General features: G+C 54.1%; 1 protein-coding gene across 2 annotated transcripts in view; it reads left to right on the top strand.

The window, feature by feature from the left end:
* RYR1 (ryanodine receptor 1) overlaps positions 1-18,120 on the top strand; it is a 117,283-nt gene that overhangs the window by 96,991 nt on the left and 2,172 nt on the right. For both annotated transcript variants that reach the window (XM_059044978.2, XM_059044977.2), the window contains 12 exons: positions 3,481-3,822; positions 6,309-7,121; positions 7,842-7,894; positions 8,497-8,650; positions 9,683-9,769; positions 10,923-11,174; positions 12,004-12,134; positions 14,032-14,074; positions 15,238-15,368; positions 15,470-15,530; positions 15,909-16,055; positions 16,496-16,630. In XM_059044978.2, the coding sequence (XP_058900961.1) occupies positions 3,481-3,822; positions 6,309-7,121; positions 7,842-7,894; positions 8,497-8,650; positions 9,683-9,769; positions 10,923-11,174; positions 12,004-12,134; positions 14,032-14,074; positions 15,238-15,368; positions 15,470-15,530; positions 15,909-16,055; positions 16,496-16,630 (2,349 nt within the window). The remainder of the gene's footprint in view (positions 1-3,480; positions 3,823-6,308; positions 7,122-7,841; positions 7,895-8,496; positions 8,651-9,682; positions 9,770-10,922; positions 11,175-12,003; positions 12,135-14,031; positions 14,075-15,237; positions 15,369-15,469; positions 15,531-15,908; positions 16,056-16,495; positions 16,631-18,120) is intronic.

Here is an 18,120-nt window from a genome sequence, read left to right as displayed (position 1 = left end):
TGCAAGAGAGCATGCATGGAGTAAGCCCTGTAACTTGAGTGGTCAGGGAAGGTCTTTCTAGAAGAGGACATTGAAGCCGAGAGCTGAAAGCTACCCTGTGAAGGTAGGGGAGCTTGTGGCATCCCCAGGAAAAGGGACAAGTGTGAAGGCTGAAAAGTGGGAATAAGAGGGATGCAAAGGAGGCCAGTATGGCTGGAGAGGGCTGTTGGGGGCGGGGAGAGGAAAACTTTAACTCTGAGAGGTGAGGGGGGGGCAGATGTGCTGGCACTGGTTGGCTGCAGAGAAGACTCTGACTTTTAACCTGAGTGAGATGGAGCTAAGGGAGGATTCTGAGCAGGGGAGGGATGTGACCTGACTCAGATGTTCACAGGGTCCCTCCAACTGTGGGTGGGGGGGAAGAGACTGTGGGGATAGAAGAAGAGCAGGGAGACCAGGGAGAAGGTTGCTGTGAGGGTCCAATGGGGGACAAAACCAGGGTAGGGGCCATGGAGAGGGCAGAAGTGTGTGTGTCCTAGATCTTTTGAAAGTAGAGCTGACAGATTTGCTGATGGATTAGGTGTGGGTAGTGAGATAAAAGAGAGGAATCAAGGATGACTCAAAGATTTTAACTTAAGCACCTGGGTGGGCGGTAATGCTATTCCTGAGATGGGTAAGACTGTGGGAGGAGAGGTTTTGAAATCAAGAGGTCAGTTTTGGCCATTTCCACAAAGAGATGTCAGGTAAGGCTTCCACTGTTAAGTGTATGGATTCTGGGGAGCAGTCAGGGCTGGGATATAGACTTTACAATCATTGGCATGGGATGGCTTTCAGAGGTTCGGGCCTCAATGACATCTCCATGACGAGTGTATATCTCAAGAAAAGCGTGCAAATTCCAGGCCTGGAGCCCCTCCAACCTTTAGAGGTCTGGAAGAGAAGGAGACTCCAGCCAAGGAAACTGACAACAGTCAGAGAAAAAGGTATTTCAAAAGAAGGGGATAGGCAAATGGGCAATGTGGAGCATAGTTGGGGGGGTGTCAGATTTTAAGAGGGACAGTCACACTGTATCATAAGGGAAGGAGTCAGGTTGATGGCGTGACGGTAGAAGGTGAAGAGTTCCTGTGTGATTATGTCTCCACGCTCTGTGGTTTCTAGAGCCCTTCATGATTTGCAAAGCATGTTACTCATTTAGAAAGCATTTTGCAAAGTTCTTGGCTACAAAGCATTTTTGAGAGCCAGAAAATTTCGCTTCTGTTCATACCCCAGAGCTGTGTTTCTCAAACCATGTTGCAACCCATCTGTTGGTCATGAAATTTAGTTAAGTCATGACCAGCATCTTTAAAAATAAAATAGAATAGAACATTGCAGAGTGTGTTACATAGCGAAAGTCAGAATTGTGTCGTGAAAACTTTTTGGTTTTGAGTCACATTATAAAATGCATTCTTACTATAGGTGTGGTCAAAACATTTGAAAAACTGCCCCAGAGAACCTCCTGCAAAGAGTGCATTGAAGATCAGTACAACGTTCAATGAAAGTGTCTGTAAAGTTAAAAACTAGAAATAAACTAAATGTCTATCATCAGGAGAATAGAGTGCTGTGTTTATAAAACAGAAATACTACACAGCAGTGAAAATGCATTCATTTGATCTATATATCAACATGGATAGATCTTGAAAACGTACAGCTGAGTGAAAAAAGCAAGTTTCAAATTACATGATTATAATAGCAGTTCTTTAAAGCAAAATAATACACAGGATACCAAATTTTTTGTGTGAGAAAATGACAGAATATAAGTAGTAGAAGTACCGACACATCTTTTTTTAATGAAGTATAGTTGATTTACAATATTATATTAGTTTCAGGTGTACAACATAGTGATTCAATATTTTTATAGACTATACTCCATTTAAAGTTATCATAAAATATTGGCTATATTCTCTGTGCTGTACAATATGACCTTGTAGTTTATTTATTTTATTCATAGTAGTTTGTATCTCTTAATCTCCTATCCCTATCTTGCCCCTCCCCCCATGCCCTCTCCTCACTGGTTTGTTCTAATTTGTTCTCTATATCTGTGAGTCTGTTTCTGTTTTGTTATATTCATTCGTTTTATTTTTTAGGTTCCACATATAAGTGATAACATACAGTATTTTTCTTTGTCTGACTTATTTCACTAAGCATAATACCCACTATGTCCATCCATGTTACACATAGTTCTTTGGAAGGATACACCAACTCCTTGGTGGTTACCTTGGGGGAGGGTGGGGGTAATGGAGCAAGAGAAGGGTACACAGAGGGCTCCAATCATACCTGTCATGTTATAGTTCTTAAATATATAGTAGCTGAAAATATGTTCTGGGGTGATGGGCATACGAATTTATCCCAAGTTGAAATTTGGAGGCCTCCATTGTGTCAGGTGCCAATTATTTAGTGGCTGGAAATGGTAGGATGGGGGATCCTAGGGCCTTGGGGAAGGGGCAGAGGTGGTGGCATGTATCAATCAGGGCCCTAGCTGTAAGGGGGCTGGCCTGGAGGAAAGAGAAATGATCTAACTCAGAGATAGAAGGAGCTGTGTGGACAGGATGGCAGAACTGACCTTTGGTGGAGAGATACAGCGCCAGCACAGGGAGGAAGCCAAGGAGAGAAATGCCACCACTCCATTCTCCTCCTGCTCCCTGACCTCAACTGGACGGGCCCCACCTGCAGCCAGAGGGTCAAGAAAGCCTCTGGTACAGACCACAGGTGCCATCATGTGGGGGGAGGATGGGTGGAGAGCAGGCCTGCGGGGACTCACCAGGATGGCAGGCAGGGAGCCTGGGGCAGCATCTCTTTACCAGCTGCTACACAAGTGCTGAGTTTCATCAATTCACATCTTACCATCTCTGAAACTGGACTTTATCTGACAGTGGATGGTTGCTCAGCTTTGTGGAAATGCAGCATTCAGCATTTTTTTTTAATACATAAATTTATTTATTTATTTATTTATTTTGGCTGCACTGGGTCCTCGTTGCTGCGCGCCGGCCTTCTCTAGTTGCGGCGAGCGGGGGCTACTCTTCGTTGCAGTGCGCGGGCTTCCCATTGCGGTGGCTTCTCTTGTTGCAGAGCACGGGCTCTAGGCGCACGGACTTCAGCAGTTGTGGCACGTGGGCTCAGTAGTTGTGGCTTGCGGGGGTCTAGAGCACAGGCTCAGTAGTTGTGGCACACGGGCTTAATTGCTCCGCGGCATGTGGAATCTTCCCGGATCAGGGCTCGAACCCGTGTCCCCTGCATTGGCAGCCGGATTCTTAACCAGTGCGCCACCAGGGAAGTCCCGTAACATTCAGTGTTTTAATAGCTGGTACAGCCTCACCCATACCAACCTGCTGGGCGTCAGCCTTGGGTGCTGGTTATATGATTCTGGATTTTTTTCTCCTTATGAAAAGTCCATAGTTGTTTCCGGAAAGGCATTGGGGCTCCCTAGGCCACCCCTCTGACCTCCCCCGCTCACCCCTTCCCATCCCCCAGGCCATGGACAGCCAGAAGCAGTTCACCGGTCCAGAAATCCAGTTCCTGCTTTCGTGCTCCGAAGCGGATGAGAACGAGATGATTGACTGCGAGGAGTTCGCCAACCGCTTCCAGGAGCCAGCCCGCGACATCGGCTTCAACGTGGCCGTGCTGCTCACCAACCTGTCGGAGCACGTGCCTCACGACCCGCGCCTGCGCAACTTCCTCGAGCTGGCCGAGAGCATCCTCGAGTACTTCCGTCCCTACCTGGGCCGCATCGAGATCATGGGCGCCTCCCGCCGCATCGAGCGTATCTACTTCGAGATCTCGGAGACCAACCGCGCCCAGTGGGAGATGCCCCAGGTCGGTGGCCCCGCACACGCGCATGCTTGCCTCTCGGGGCTTCGGGGCATGCTCCTGGCACGCTTGGACCACACCTGGGGCTGTGCACGCTTCGCACATCCGCTCTGCAGACCCTGGTGTGCCCGTGCTCCGCTCGTGCAAGCCCATGCCCACCCTTCTGCACACGTTGTATGGGTGCTGCTGTGCCCTTGCGTACCCCTGGTTCTCCCATGCCCACCTCGTGCAGACTCGGCACGGACGTATACCCTCATACATGCAGCAGCGTCTGTGGGCCCTCACTGTGGCTGCTCGCACACCACGCCTGCCACTTGCACACTAACCCTGGAGCTCTTATAATCCTGATGCGACCACACCCACACTCTTGTACTTGGACCCACGTGGTTACACACACCTCGCTCACCTTACCAGCAGCCCCTGGTGTGCCCTCTCTTGGCCCTGGCCTGCCCATGCCCACTCTTTTGCACACTCACTGTGGGGGCTCTAGGGTGCCCTGATGACTGGTGACTGGCGTTTTGTGCCCCCAAATGCTCTCTGAGTTCCTAGCACACAATGCCCTTCCCACTTATGCTGGGCCCACGTGTGCGTGCACCTCTCTTGCACACTCACTCTGAGGATGCCATGTGGCTGCCCGCCCTCCCTCATTCACCCGCACATGCCCTGGCACACCCATGCTCATTCATGACCCCTTGGACAAGCCTCACCAACTCACCCACAAGAGCCCCTGCGTGTCCTTGGTGGCCAGGCCTACTCCTTGACCTGATGTGCCCCGAATATGCCCCGCCTACAAGTGTTTGAATGCCCCTTACACACTCACTTGCTCCAAAGTACGCTCACGTAGCCCTGGCGCGCCCCCAGCCCACCTCACACACTGAGCCTGCATGTGGTTCCCATCCCCCATTCTCTCACCCTCCCGTGTGCCCCTCACGCACGCCCAGCCCCAGGCCCTGGCCCTGCTGTCCAGGTGGCCCTCCTGCTCACACGCCCAGTGCACGCTGAGCCTGCGTGCTCCTTACCTGCCCCTTGCACTCCCACTTCCCTTTTATTCCTCAGATGCCCCCAGGCACCTGCACACTCCTCCCACTTGCTCTTGCACACCCTTCCCACCTTAACACTCACAGTTCATGAGACTTGCACTCCCATCATCTCCTCAGCACCTGGGCCCCTTGAGTCTCCTCCTCAGTGACACCTGGCTCATGCACGCCCGGGCTTGTGCCCTACCCTGAGCCCTGCCCTCACGTTCTGGGCCCTCTTACACTGACTCCCGGGTCCGCTTGCACACTCATCCTGACCATGTGAATTGTAGACCCCTCCCACATCATTTACACTCCCCACCCGCGGTTTCACCCAGGCCCTTGCATGCCTGCCCCATAGGCCCATGTCCACCAAGCACACAGCCGGGCATGGTCACGTTCTTCCCGTGTCCTCCCACGCCGCCCTCCTCACACCCGATTCCTCCCTTAGTCCCGGTGCCCTCTCACAAGGCTCTTGCACATCGGCCCTTTCACATACTCCACCGGAACTCCCAAGGTTTTGCACACTCACCTGTGTCCCTTGGGGCACCACTGTATACTCATCCTCCTCTCCAATCTGGCTTAAAAGCCCTTGCATCGTCCTTGCACCCGGAACGTCTGTCTGCACATCCCTGCATCTGCAGGAAGCCCTGGTTCACCACTGGCCCTTCACACTCTAGTACACCCTGTGGGAGCTCCGCCCCTCACGTGCACCCCACGTGCACACTCTTTCTGTTAGTGTTACTCCTCCAAACACCCACTTCCTCCTGCTCACTCCTTCCCATTCCCACGTTCTCCTACTGGTCCGGAGTCCATGTCTGCCTGCGTGGCCCTCTAGCGCTCATGCAGCAGTACCACAATAGTAAGCACTATATGGCGTTTGGTAGGTGCCAGGCACTGTTCTAATCACTCAGCATCTATTAACTCATTTAATCCTCACGCCAACACTTTTATGCATGGGTCCTACTATTATTCCCCGATTTACATAAGGGGAAACCGAAGCCCAGAGAGTTAAGTCTAACTCAGTGGCAGAATCAGCATTCGAACCCAGGCAGGCTGGCTGCAGAACCTTTGCCTTCAACCACTATGCTCCGTCTGTCGAAGCCGAGAACATCGATTCTGGAACCAGCTTGTTGGGAATTCGAATCCCACACCTGCCACCTCTCAGCTGCATCACGCCGGACACGTGACTTTCTGGGCTTCCATTTCCTCATCTGTAAAATGGGGATATCGGCCCCTACTTCTAGGATGGTTTGTGTGGATTTAATGAGATACCATACATAAAATGCTGGATACAGGGCCTAGCCTTGCTGAGGTTCTTACAAGTGCACCTACAGCGAGCGCTATATAGGTTCGCTTTCAAAAATAAAAACGACGATGCTTAGAACAGCGGCGAACGCGCGTGGCTGCCACCGCTGTTGTCCCAAGTTCCCGCCGACAGCGCCCCCATCACGTCCCCTCCGCCCCGCGCTGCAGGTGAAGGAGTCGAAGCGTCAGTTCATCTTCGACGTGGTGAACGAGGGCGGCGAGTCGGAGAAGATGGAGCTCTTCGTGAGCTTCTGCGAGGACACCATCTTCGAGATGCAGATCGCCGCGCAGATCTCGGAGACCGAGGGCGGGCCGGGGGAGGACGACGACGAGGGCGCGGGCGCGGCGGAGGCGGGCGCCGAGGGCGCAGAGGAGGGCGCGGCGGGGCCCGAGGGCGCGGCGGGGACGGCGGCAGCGGGCGCGACGGCGCGACTGGCGGCGGCGGCTGGTCGGGCCCTCCGGGGCCTCAGCTACCGCAGCCTGCGGCGGCGCGTGCGGCGGCTGCGGCGGCTGACGGCGCGCGAGGCCGCGACGGCCGTGGCCACGCTGCTCTGGGGGGCGCTGGCGCGCGCCGGCGCGGCGGCCGCGGGGGCGGCGGCGGGCGCGCTGCGCCTGCTCTGGGGCTCGCTCTTCGGCGGCGGCCTGGTGGAGGGCGCCAAGAAGGTGACGATGACCGAGCTCCTGGCGGGCATGCCCGACCCCACGGGCGACGAGGTGCACGGCGAGCAGCCGGCCGGGCCCGGAGGCGACGCGGACGGCGAGGGTGCGGGCGAAGGCGCGGGCGACTCCGCGGAGGGCGCGGGCGACGAGGAGGCGGCGGCGCAGGAGGCTGGTCCGGAAGGCGCCGACGGGACTGTGGCCGTGGAGGAGGATGGCCCCTTCCGGCCCGAAGGGGCCGGCGGCCTCGGGGACATGGGTGACACGACGCCGGCGGAGCCGCCCACGCCCGAAGGCTCCCCTATCATCAAGAGGAAGCTGGGGGTGAGAGCGCGGGTTGGGGCTTCAGGGTTTTGGAGATATTGGGGTAGGAGGCAGGGTGAGAGAGGGAAAGAGAGGCAAATAGAGGTTGGAGAGCGGTGCACAGAGAGAGGTAAAGGGCGGAGAGAGGCCCTGAGAGATATGCAGAGACAAAGAGAGACACACTGAGAGATGGACGCAGAGATGGAGACCTGGAGGAAGTCTCCCGGAGAAGAGGGTAGTGATTCTGGGAGAGACAGAGAAAAAAATATCTGGAGCCAGAAAGAGCAAGAGATCCAGAGACCCAATTAGAGGAGAAGCAGGACCAAGAACTAAAAAGACCTAAGATAGGGTCAGAGACACTGGGAAAGACCCTCAGAGATATAGGCGGTTGTGGGGAATTAAGTAGTCCACGTGACAGAGGCCCCTAAAGCATCCTCAGGCCCTCAGTGCAATAAGTGCCATGGGGGTGCGGTTGTCAAGGTGATGGAAGGCCATGAGGGGAGAAGAGCTCCACTTGGAGCCAGTCTGACTCTGCACAGTGCTTTAGCCAAGGCACTCCACCTCTCTGAGCCTCAGTTTCCCCTCTGTAAAATGAGAATCATAATCCCTCTTCTGTGGGGGAGGGGGAGTAAAACTTAGATTTCCCAGGAGAAATGGCCAGAAAGGGACACAGAAAGGAATAAGCAGGTCTGAGAGGTGCTTGGAGTGCAGGCTCAGCCCTGATACTTGCCCTGCCGCCAGGTGGATGGAGAGGAAGAGGAGCTGCCTCCAGAGCCCGAGCCTGAGAAAGCCGAGTGAGTGGCCTTGGCTCCAAGGGGCCCAGCCCCTATCACTGCCTCCCTCCTGGACTAGACGCCTCCTGAGGTCAGGGCCTGAGGATGTCCTGGTCACTCTGGAACCTCAGCACCACCCATCCCAGGCCCAGGCCCAGGCCCAGAGGAGAGCCTCTGTGAAAGGCAGTAGAGAAATGAACGCTCCTCTCTTACCTGCAAGCCTTTCTACCAGCCATTCCCTCCGCCTGTGACACCTTCCCCTGTGCTTCGTCTCAGCCTTCCTCCTCCTTCCCATCTTGGCTCACATGGGCTCCTTCTCTGGGAAGCCGACCTTGACATGCCCCCTAAGTTGAAGAGGTGTCTCCTCTGGGCTCCCATAAGCCCCTGAGCTACTCTCGTCCCAGCCCTGACCACTCCGGGCTGCCACTGTCTGGTGACGGGTCTGTACCCCATTGGACTGGAGCCCCGTGGGGACAGGGCTGGAAAGTTGTCTCACTGTGTCCCCAGCACCATCTAGACCTGGACCAGGCATGGGGTGGGCCCCAGCGCATGGCTTTGAATGAATGAATGAATGAATGCATTTCCCAGGCACCTGCTCACTCTCTCTTTGTCCTGCCCCACAGTGCTGAGAATGGGGAGAAGAAAGAAGTCCCCGAACCCCCACCAGAGCCCCCCAAGAAGACAACTCCTCCTCCCCCACCTCCAAAGAAGGAGGGGGCTGCAGGTGGGGGCCTGGAATTCTGGGGAGAACTGGAAGTACAGAGGGTGAAGTTCTTGGTGAGGACCCAGCAAGGGCACCCTGAAGCCTCCTCTCCCAGAAAACATTCACACCACCTCTCCCCCAACCCTGGCCTTGAGCCCACCTGGGCCAGGCTCATCTCTGTGGGGAAGTCGATATGGGCAGAGAGCAGAGACGTCCCCAGACAGAGCAGGACCTGGGCACAGGGCAGCATTTCCAGGTGGTCCCCACTTGGCTCTTCGGCCTCTCCCCGCTCACAATCCTTATTCCAGCGTCCCCGCTTTTGCGCACCTGGGGCCACCGGCCTCAGCTTCCCACCCCCATCCTCTATCCAGAACTAAGTCCACCTGAGGCCATGGCTCTGTTCCTCCCACCGTGGCCTATTTCTTGGCTCTCAGCCTTCAGGTAGTAGCTGCCACACCAGCCCCAGCTCCTCCTGTGGGGGGAGGATTCATCTCCTCGTCCAGGCCCGGAAGAAGGGAGGTCGGGGCCCAGGGCTCCATCTCTCCTATCTCCTCTCCAGGCCAGCCTGACATGAGGGGCTGAGGGAAACATGTTGGACAGAGGGTGGTTCAGTGAGGACTGGGGGGAAGAATGGGGGATGGAGAGAACGATGGAGAGAAAAAGAGGAAGGGAGAGGTGGAAGTAGATGTCTTCTGCCTGGGATAAAGCAGACAGGGTACCCTCACCCAGAAAGCAGCACGGCAGAGTGGTTGGGAGTGTGGACTCTGTAGCTGGACCGCCTGGCTTCAAAGCCCGGGTCTGCGACTTCTTGGCTACGTAACCTTGGACAAGACAGCTCACCACCCTGAGCCTCCGTTTCCTCATCCAGAAAGTGGGCATATCAGCAGTTACCTACTTCATAGGGTTGTGGTGAGAATTAAACAGGTTCATGTATATAAAGCTCTTAGCCCAGGCCTTGGTATACAATAAGCACTCAATAAATGGGAGATTGTGGGACCAGATATTAAGGACCCCGGTGCTTGGGTTGTGGGTGACTGTTGGGATAAATTCTCCTGGGAAGCGAGTGGTCCGTGAGCTCTGTCTTTTTCTTTCTCTCCTCATCTTAGAACTACCTCTCCCGGAACTTTTACACTCTGCGATTCCTTGCCCTCTTCTTGGCATTTGCCATCAACTTCATCCTGCTGTTTTATAAGGTGCTGATCAAGAGGGGCCAGGAGGATCAGGAGCTTACCTGGGCTGTGGGGCGGCAGGCTCAGCCCCTAACGGGTTCCCAGGGCCCTTGCAGTTCACCAGGGACAAGGTGTTGGGCTCAGGGTCCCCAGGAAGGTTCAGGCTGAACACCTGGAGCTTAAGACCCCTGTGGTGGTGAGTATGGGTGTCTGGGTCCATCTGGAACAGATGCCTGAGTGCCCTGTGGGAGTTAGTGCAGGGAATCAGTCCTGGGTTCCACGCTCAGCTCTGCCACTGGCCAGCCCTGTGCCCCTGGGTGCAGGCCTTCCCCTCTCTGCAACAGCCGCTGATTCAGTTACATCTCTTTGTTCTCACATAAGCTAAAGAGAAATTTGTGAGGAGGAGGAAATGGGCAGCTCATGGAAGAGAAGGAGAGGGCTAAGAAGCAGGCCTCCCAAAGGACAAAGGGACCCTCAGGGTCTTGCGCGAGATCTAGATGACAGAGGGGCAGTCTAGCAGAATGGTCAGAGCATGGCTTCTGTAGGATCGGAGTCTGGCTCCACCACTCACTGGCTGCATGATGTTAGGCAAAGTTCTTAACCTTTCTGTGCCTTAATTTCCTCATCTGTGATATGGGATAATAACAGAGCCTACATCTTAGAGCTGTGGGAATTAAAAGAGGATTAACATGAGGACTTCCCTGGCGGTCCAGTGGTTAGGACTGCACACTTTCACTGCTGAAGGTGTGGGTTCAATCCCTGATCAGGGAACTAAGATCCTGCAAGATGTGTGAGGCCCAGCCGAAAAAAAAAAAAAAAAAGAGGACTGATGTATGTAAAGCACTCAGAACAGTATCTGACAAAAAATGGTGCTGTATAAATAAATGATAGCTACTACTAATTTTAGTATTAGTGTTAATATTAGTGTTAAAAGTAGTCTCTTTAGGGCTCCACTATCAAGATGAATCAACTCTGTTTTCAGTCCTCCTGTCACTCAGTTTAATAGTCAGATTCCCAGGACAGAATCTGATTTGCTAGCTAGGGTCCTGGGCCCACCCCTCGATCTTGATGGACAGTCCTGCAGAGACTGTATCTGACGAGGGCCCAGTTCTGGGTGTGGCAGACCAGGTATCAGGACACCGGGTCCCCAGCCTGGCTGACCTCTGTCCCCCTTTAGGTCTCAGACTCTCCACCAGGGGAGGATGACATGGAGAGCTCAGCAGCTGGGGACCTGTCAGGAGCAGGGTCAGGTGGAGGCTCTGGCTGGGGCTCAGGGGCCGGAGAGGAAGCAGAGGGCCACGAGGATGAGAACATGGTGTACTACTTCCTGGAGGAGAGCACAGGCTACATGGAACCTGCCTTGCGTTGCTTGAGCCTTCTGCATACGCTGGTGGCCTTCCTCTGCATCATCGGCTACAACTGTCTCAAGGTGGGTCGTGACCACAGCTTTGGGGCTGGGGCGTGTGTGTGTGTGTGTTTGGAGGGGATGTGTGCTGGGGCACTGGCTGAGAGGACCTGGGGCAGGGGCTGGGGCATCTCACACAGTGATTGGGACAGAGGGGGGCCTAGGGTTGGGGTAAGGCTGGGGGGACTGAGTACAGGATTGGGGTCTTTAGCAAGGGTGACATTCAAACTGGGAACTGATACAGGTTGCAGCTGAGGAGATGGGTCCTGTGACGATGTTAATTTCTGGATCAAGAAGCAAAATTTGTCATTCGGGAATATTTACGTTCTACGTGTTGGTCAGTTGGTGAATTAATATCTGTGAGGGTCTGTGGGCCTCAGACATAACATGGGTGCCAACAGGGGCACGTGGATTCTGACATCAACTACGCCTGAAGCTTGTGATGCCCCGTAAGGTGTCTTACGAAAACTTCAGTATGGGTTCCGTGAGAACTGACTGTTCAGCAGATCTTGATACTTTACAATTGGACTCTTTGGGCTTAGAACTTTTGCAAGTGCAGCTCCCTCTGCCTGCAATGCTCTGCCCCACTTCCACCTGCGTTCACCTGCCTGTTTCATTCCTCCTCCTTCCCTTGGGAGGCCCCAGGCCGCAGCAGGTGCCAGTTCTGGGCTCTCCCGGGTTTTCTCCTCATCCCAGCCCTGACCCTCTGACCGCGTCTCCCCACTACTCCCCTGATCCCTCTGGGAAGGCTCCTCTGATGTAGAGTCTCACGGAGGCTCCAGCAAGATGTCCTAGCTCCTGCCGAGGCTGTGGTCTCCTGACGGCCACCGCTTTGCCTCCCTGCATGCTCTAGGTGCCCCTGGTGATCTTTAAGCGGGAGAAGGAACTGGCCCGGAAGCTGGAGTTTGACGGCCTCTACATCACGGAGCAGCCTGAAGACGATGACGTGAAGGGGCAGTGGGACCGGCTGGTGCTCAACACCCCGTAAGGGCCCGGCCCCAGCCTCGCGGCGGCTTGGGGGAAGCAGAGCTGGGTTTGCACTCCAGTCCCAGCCCAGGCCTCAAAAGGCCGGAGTTCCAGTCGCCGCCGGTCCTGACTCACTCTCCCCAGGCCTTTGTCTTCCTCTTAGTAACACAGACAAATTTCCCCTGCATTGAAGTACCTCTGGGGGTGCTGCTGACCCATGGAGATTCCTGGGCCCCAGCCCTGGGGATTCTGGTTCAGTGAGTCTGAGGTGGCGCCCAGGAACCTGCATTTTAAACTCTGTCCCCACGCGGGATTCTCACCAGGTGCCATGAGTGGGAAATAGATGAAATCACTTGGTTTTTAAACTGAGCCCAGAGAGGAAATGAGCGTTGTGAGGGCAACGTAGTGGGACTCTGGACCCCCAAAGTACACTCCCAGCCCATTCCATTTTCCCCCAGGTCAAGTCCCATCTTATGTGTTCATACAGCAGGGCTGCATCCTTAGAGGGAGGCATGTCTAGAGTAAGAACATCAGGTCAGGTTGGAACCCTGGGTTGGCCACATTCTAGCTGGGAATTCTTGGTCCAGTCACTTGGCCTCTCTGTGCCTCAGTTTCCTTATCTGTAAAGTGGAGATATATAATAGCACCGACCTCACAAGGACCTTGTGACAATGAAATGAGTTAGTGTGGTTTCTGGGGCACTGTAAGCTCTAGGTAAGGGTTGGAAGTTATTTTCTTTTTTCTTTTAATGAAGACACTTTTTTTTTGCATCAGGTCTTAGTTGCAGCACGCAGAATCTTTGTTGAGGCACACATGCAGGATCTTTTGTTTCCGAGAGCAGGCTTTTCCTTGTGGCACGCGGGCTCCAGGGCGCGAGGGCTCGGTAGTTTATGGCATGCAGGCTCTCTCGTTGAGGTGCGCGAGTTCAGTAGCTGTGGCGTGCGGGCTTAGCTGTGGCCTGCGGGCTTAGTTGCCCCGTGGCATGTGGGATCTTCCCGGACGAGGGATAGAACCCACGTCCTCTGCGTTGGAAGGCGGATTCTTTACCACTGAACCCGGAAGTTATTTTCTTATGGGGTCCTGCCTAGTGAAGTGGTGCAAGGAGAGAGAGAAGCCACACCAAGGACATCCTATACTCTCATTGTCACCATCAAAGACACATTTAACTTACACACATTCAAGTACACATGCTTAACAGAGAGAGAGAGAGAGAGACACCTATTTAAAATGGTGTCTGCCCAAGACCTTGAGTTCTAAATACCATTTCCCGTGACAAGGAACCAAACTCCTTGGAGAAGTGGCAGATTTCAGGGCTGGGTCGGGGAAGTGTAAGATGAGCCTGGATTATCTTGTTATGTCAGAAAGCAAGGGTGTGCTCACTGAAAAATGGTGACATGCTGAAAGGACCCTGCTGCCAGCTTAGAAGGGGACAAGGACAGTTTGAGCATTGGTAAGGATAGGAAGTGCCACAAATTGAAGCACACATCAAATAGGCCTAAATCCATGGATTCATAATAAATCTCCACTTCACCCCCGACCCCCCCCCCAGCAAAACTCATTGGCCCACCTTTGCAGGATGTTGGGACACCAACTCATCAATTAGAAAACTGGTAAATAAAGGGCCAGAATCATCAAATAAAATTGAACAGTGTGAGAAAGCGCCCCAGAGCCAGAGCAGGGCCAGGCTGCTGGTCCCGACTCCTCCCCATCTGAGTGCAGTTCTGGGGTCTTTGCACATCCCAGCTCCCAGTGCGGGCCACCTGCCTCACCTGGGCTCCACCAACAACAGCAGTGGGGGAGGGAGGGGGTAAGAGTTGACCTTGGGCAAAAGTCACCTGGCCTGGGGTCTTTAGAGCCTGACCCTGGCTCCTATTCCCTCCTACCCTAATGTCTTGTGGCTTCTTTCTCTTGGCAGGTCTTTCCCCAGCAACTACTGGGACAAATTCGTCAAGCGGAAGGTGAGAGGATGTGGATGGGGAGGTGGAAGGGCCTCCCGGGCTGGGTTCCTTGCTGCCACCAGGCCATCCAAACCCCGTCAAGCACTTGCTTCACGTGTGACCTTGGGCAAGAGGCTTTGACTGTCCGAGGAGCACCTCGGGTTGCCAGTCTGGAAGTGAGCGTGACAGTCACCCCTCCCGCTCTGTAATGAGGCCATGCGTGTAACAAGCACAGCACAGTGCCTGGCACAGAGTAAATACTCAGCGAATGTTAGTTTTGAGGGAGGAAGTAAGGCATCCTATTTTCAGCACACAGACTCTGGAGCTAGATTGTCTGCTTTTCTGTTCCTAGTGGGGTCAGCCTTCCTGTGCCTCAGTTTCCCTCATATTCAAAGTGAGGTAATGAGGGCCGACCCCACCAGGTTGCTGTAAAGGTTATATGACCTACTACGTGAGCAGTATCTGGCACATAGGAAAACGTTCAGTTACAATCATTCAGTCACTCAACAAATGTTTATTGAGCACCTACTGTGTGCCAGGACCTGTTTTAGGGACCTGGAATCCAAGCAGCAAACACATTTGGACCCTCAAGTTGGAAAGACAGAGGAGGAACACATTTATAGCATGCAGGTGGTGATAAGTGCTGTAGAAGAAAAAAGCCCCGCAGAGGGGTGGGGAGTGCGTGGGTGTTGGCCCAGACAGGTTGCTCTCTCGTGCAGCGTGATCAGGAGGTGAGGGAGTGAGGCAGGTGGGAATCTGGGGGAAGGGTGTCCTGGGCAGGGGGAACGGCCAGTGCAAAGGTCCTGGGGGAGGAATGTGCCTGGTATATTTGAGGAGCTGTGAGGAGGCCAGTGTGGCTGGAGCAGAGTGAGTGAGGGGGTGAGTGGGAGGAGATGAATTCATAGATGACGGGGTGGGGACGCCAGTTATATAGGATTCCTTGCCTTACCTGCCTAATAATAATAAATTATCCCAATTAATTTGGCTACTGAGTAAACTGGACCTTTATCACTTTGGGACCTTCCCCCTGAGGATCTGAAGAAAGCTCTGGCCTTTCTCCCCAGAAGAAGGCACCCCCAATCTCTCACACAAAGTTCAGAGTGTCCCCAGACACCCCCAACCATGCAGGCTATGACCTTCCTCACTCTAGTTGCGTCTGAACGGCCCTGTGCTCCCCTGCGTAGGTCTTGGACAAGCACGGGGACATCTATGGGAGGGAGCGGATCGCCGAGCTCCTGGGCATGGATCTGGCCACGCTGGAGATCACAGCCCACAATGAGCGCAAGCCTGAACCACCACCGGGGCTGCTCACCTGGTGAGCCGGGGGTGACCCTGCACAGGCCTGGGGCAGGCAGGGGAGGTGGCCGGGGTCTGACGCTCCAGCATCTGGCCATCCCTCTCCCCTCCACCCTACAGGCTCATGTCCATCGATATCAAATACCAGATCTGGAAGTTTGGGGTCATCTTCACAGACAATGTGAGGAGGGCCCTGTGGGGGGGGGGAGGGACCTGAAGGAGAAGGGCCCGAGGGCGTTGGGTGCTGCACCCCCAGGTATCCCTGACCAGGGACTGACTCCTGACCCCTGTGCACCTGTGACCCGCCCAAGGCTCCTTACCACCCAGAACACTCTTGAATTCCCAGACTATGTCCTTCTGCAGCGGGTTCCCCAACCCCCTGCAGAATGGCTTCCCACCCAGCGTGCTCCATTGTTTTAGTCTGTTCCTGATCCTTCAAATAATCCCTAGCCAGAGGTGGCCCCCTGACCCCCAGAGCATGCTCAGCGCTCTCGACTGCTCCCGGAGTGCTCCTTGACCCTCATGAATGCACGCTGACCCCGGCTCTGTGTGCCCGCAGTCTTTCCTGTATCTGGGCTGGTACATGGTGATGTCCCTCCTGGGTCACTACAACAACTTCTTCTTTGCCGCCCACCTCCTGGACATTGCCATGGGGGTCAAGACCTTGCGCACCATCCTCTCCTCTGTCACCCACAATGGGAAACAGGTGTGGAGGGGACCTGTCTGAGGGGAGTGAGCCTGGAGGGGCGAGCTTGGCAGTCTGAGGAGGGGTGGAGGGTGAGGGCGGGGCAGGTAGGGTGAGGAGAGGCAAGGCTGGGCGGGCTGGGCCAGGGCGGGTGTGGGTGGTGAGACCCCGGAGGGGGGCGAGGATAGAGAAGCATGGGGACTTCCCTGGTGGTCCAGCAGTTAAGGCTCTGCGCTCCCAGTGCAGGGCGCCCGAGTTTGATCCCTGGTCAGGGAACTAGCTCCCACATGCTGCAACTGAAGATCACACATGCCTCAACTATAGAGCCCGCGGGCCACAACTAAGACCCAACGCAGCCAAATAAATAAATAAATATTTTTCAAAAAAAAGGATAGAGAAGGCTGGGCGTGGGGGAGCGGCAAGGCCAGAGTGGAGCTGACCGGCCCCTTGCCCGTCCCCAGCTCTTGATGACCGTGGGCCTCCTGGCGGTGGTGGTCTACCTGTACACCGTGGTGGCCTTCAACTTCTTCCGCAAGTTCTACAACAAGAGTGAGGATGAGGATGAGCCTGATATGAAGTGTGACGACATGATGACGGTAAGCCCCTCCCCCCAGCGCTCTTGGAACAAGTTCCTGACCATCCCTGACCCTTAGTTTTCCCATCTGTAGAGGGGGTTCGTGATAGAACCTGCCTGTAGACTTAGTGTGAGGGTTCAGTGAGCTGACACTTGTGAGGTCCTTTGAACAATGCTCAATAAATGGTAGCCACTGTTGTAATAGTATTTGAGGTTTTCAAGCTATCCTTATTGGAAAGGTGCTCAGGCACGGTGCCTGACTTACAAGCCACGTGATTTGGGGTTGGCCGCTCAACCTCCCCATGCTCTGGTGTCCTCACCTGTGAAATGGGTGTATAATAACAGTGCCTACATCCTCGGGTTGCTTTTAGGACTCAGTGATGCTCCCTGACCATCTAAGATTTAAAAGTCTTAGAATAGTGCCTGGCAGGTATTGAGGATTCCATAGATGTGAGCTATTGTCATAATGAAAAGTGTCACCCAAAGCATGCTATCCGTGTTTTTATTTTCTCTTCTATTCTAGTAGTGGTGGTCATAACCCAAACTGAGTTGTTGTTGTTTTTATCTAAACTCCATCTTTTTTTTTTTTTTTTTCGGCCCTACCGCACGGCTTGTAGGATCTTAGTTCCCTGATCAGGGGTTGAACCTGGGCCCTTGGCAATGAGAGTGCAGAGTCCTAACCACTGGACCGCCAGGGAATTCCACTAGACTCTATCTTTATTTTTATTTTTATTATACTCCAACTGAACCTTAGCATTTCCTCCACTTGTGAATTTAAAAAAAAATTTATTTAGTTAGTTAAAAAAAAATTTTTTTGGCCGCACTGTGTGGCTTGTGAGATCTTAGTTCTTCGACCAGGGATCGAACCTAGACCCTTGGCACTGAAAGTGCAGAGTCCTAACCACTGGACCGCTAGGGAATTCCCCCCAAATTAAGTTTAACCTACTATAGGCATGGGCCACAGTGGAAAGAATCATCCCAGGGCTTTATCTCAGAGATGGCCTGTAATCTGGCACTGTGCTCGCAGGATCCACTCAGCCTGACATTTGAGGCCCTACCAGACCTGGTCTCGCCACTCAGCCTTGTTCCCATCAGTCACTGGTCTTAGCTCTTACCCAAGAGAGCTGGGTTCTCTCACTTCACAGGGACACAGAAAGAACAGTGTAAAGTCTTTCCCAAGTTCCAGGCAGACCACGTCCCTCCCTCTGCTCAGAACCTTCTTGTGGTTTCCCGATGCCTTCACTATGGCTTACAAAGCCAGGGAAGAACCAGCCTGGCCTGAGTCTAACCAGAGTCCTTCTCGCTTTTTGCTCTCTGGCTGCCTGGTTCTCGTTCAGTTCCCCTAAGAGCATGTGTTTCCTCCCAACCCAAGCCCTTTGCATCTGACATTCTCTCTTCCTCCCTTCCCCAGCCCTGTGTACACACACCCTTTCACTTGATGCTTCACCTTCAACTTAAATGCTGCCTCCTACAGGAAGCCCTCCATGACCATTGGCTGGACCTCATTTATCT

This window comes from Kogia breviceps, chromosome 18 (assembly GCF_026419965.1).
Source record: "Kogia breviceps isolate mKogBre1 chromosome 18, mKogBre1 haplotype 1, whole genome shotgun sequence".
Classification (NCBI taxonomy): Eukaryota; Metazoa; Chordata; class Mammalia; order Artiodactyla; family Physeteridae; genus Kogia; species Kogia breviceps.
This window is presented reverse-complemented; position numbering and strand designations above follow the sequence as displayed.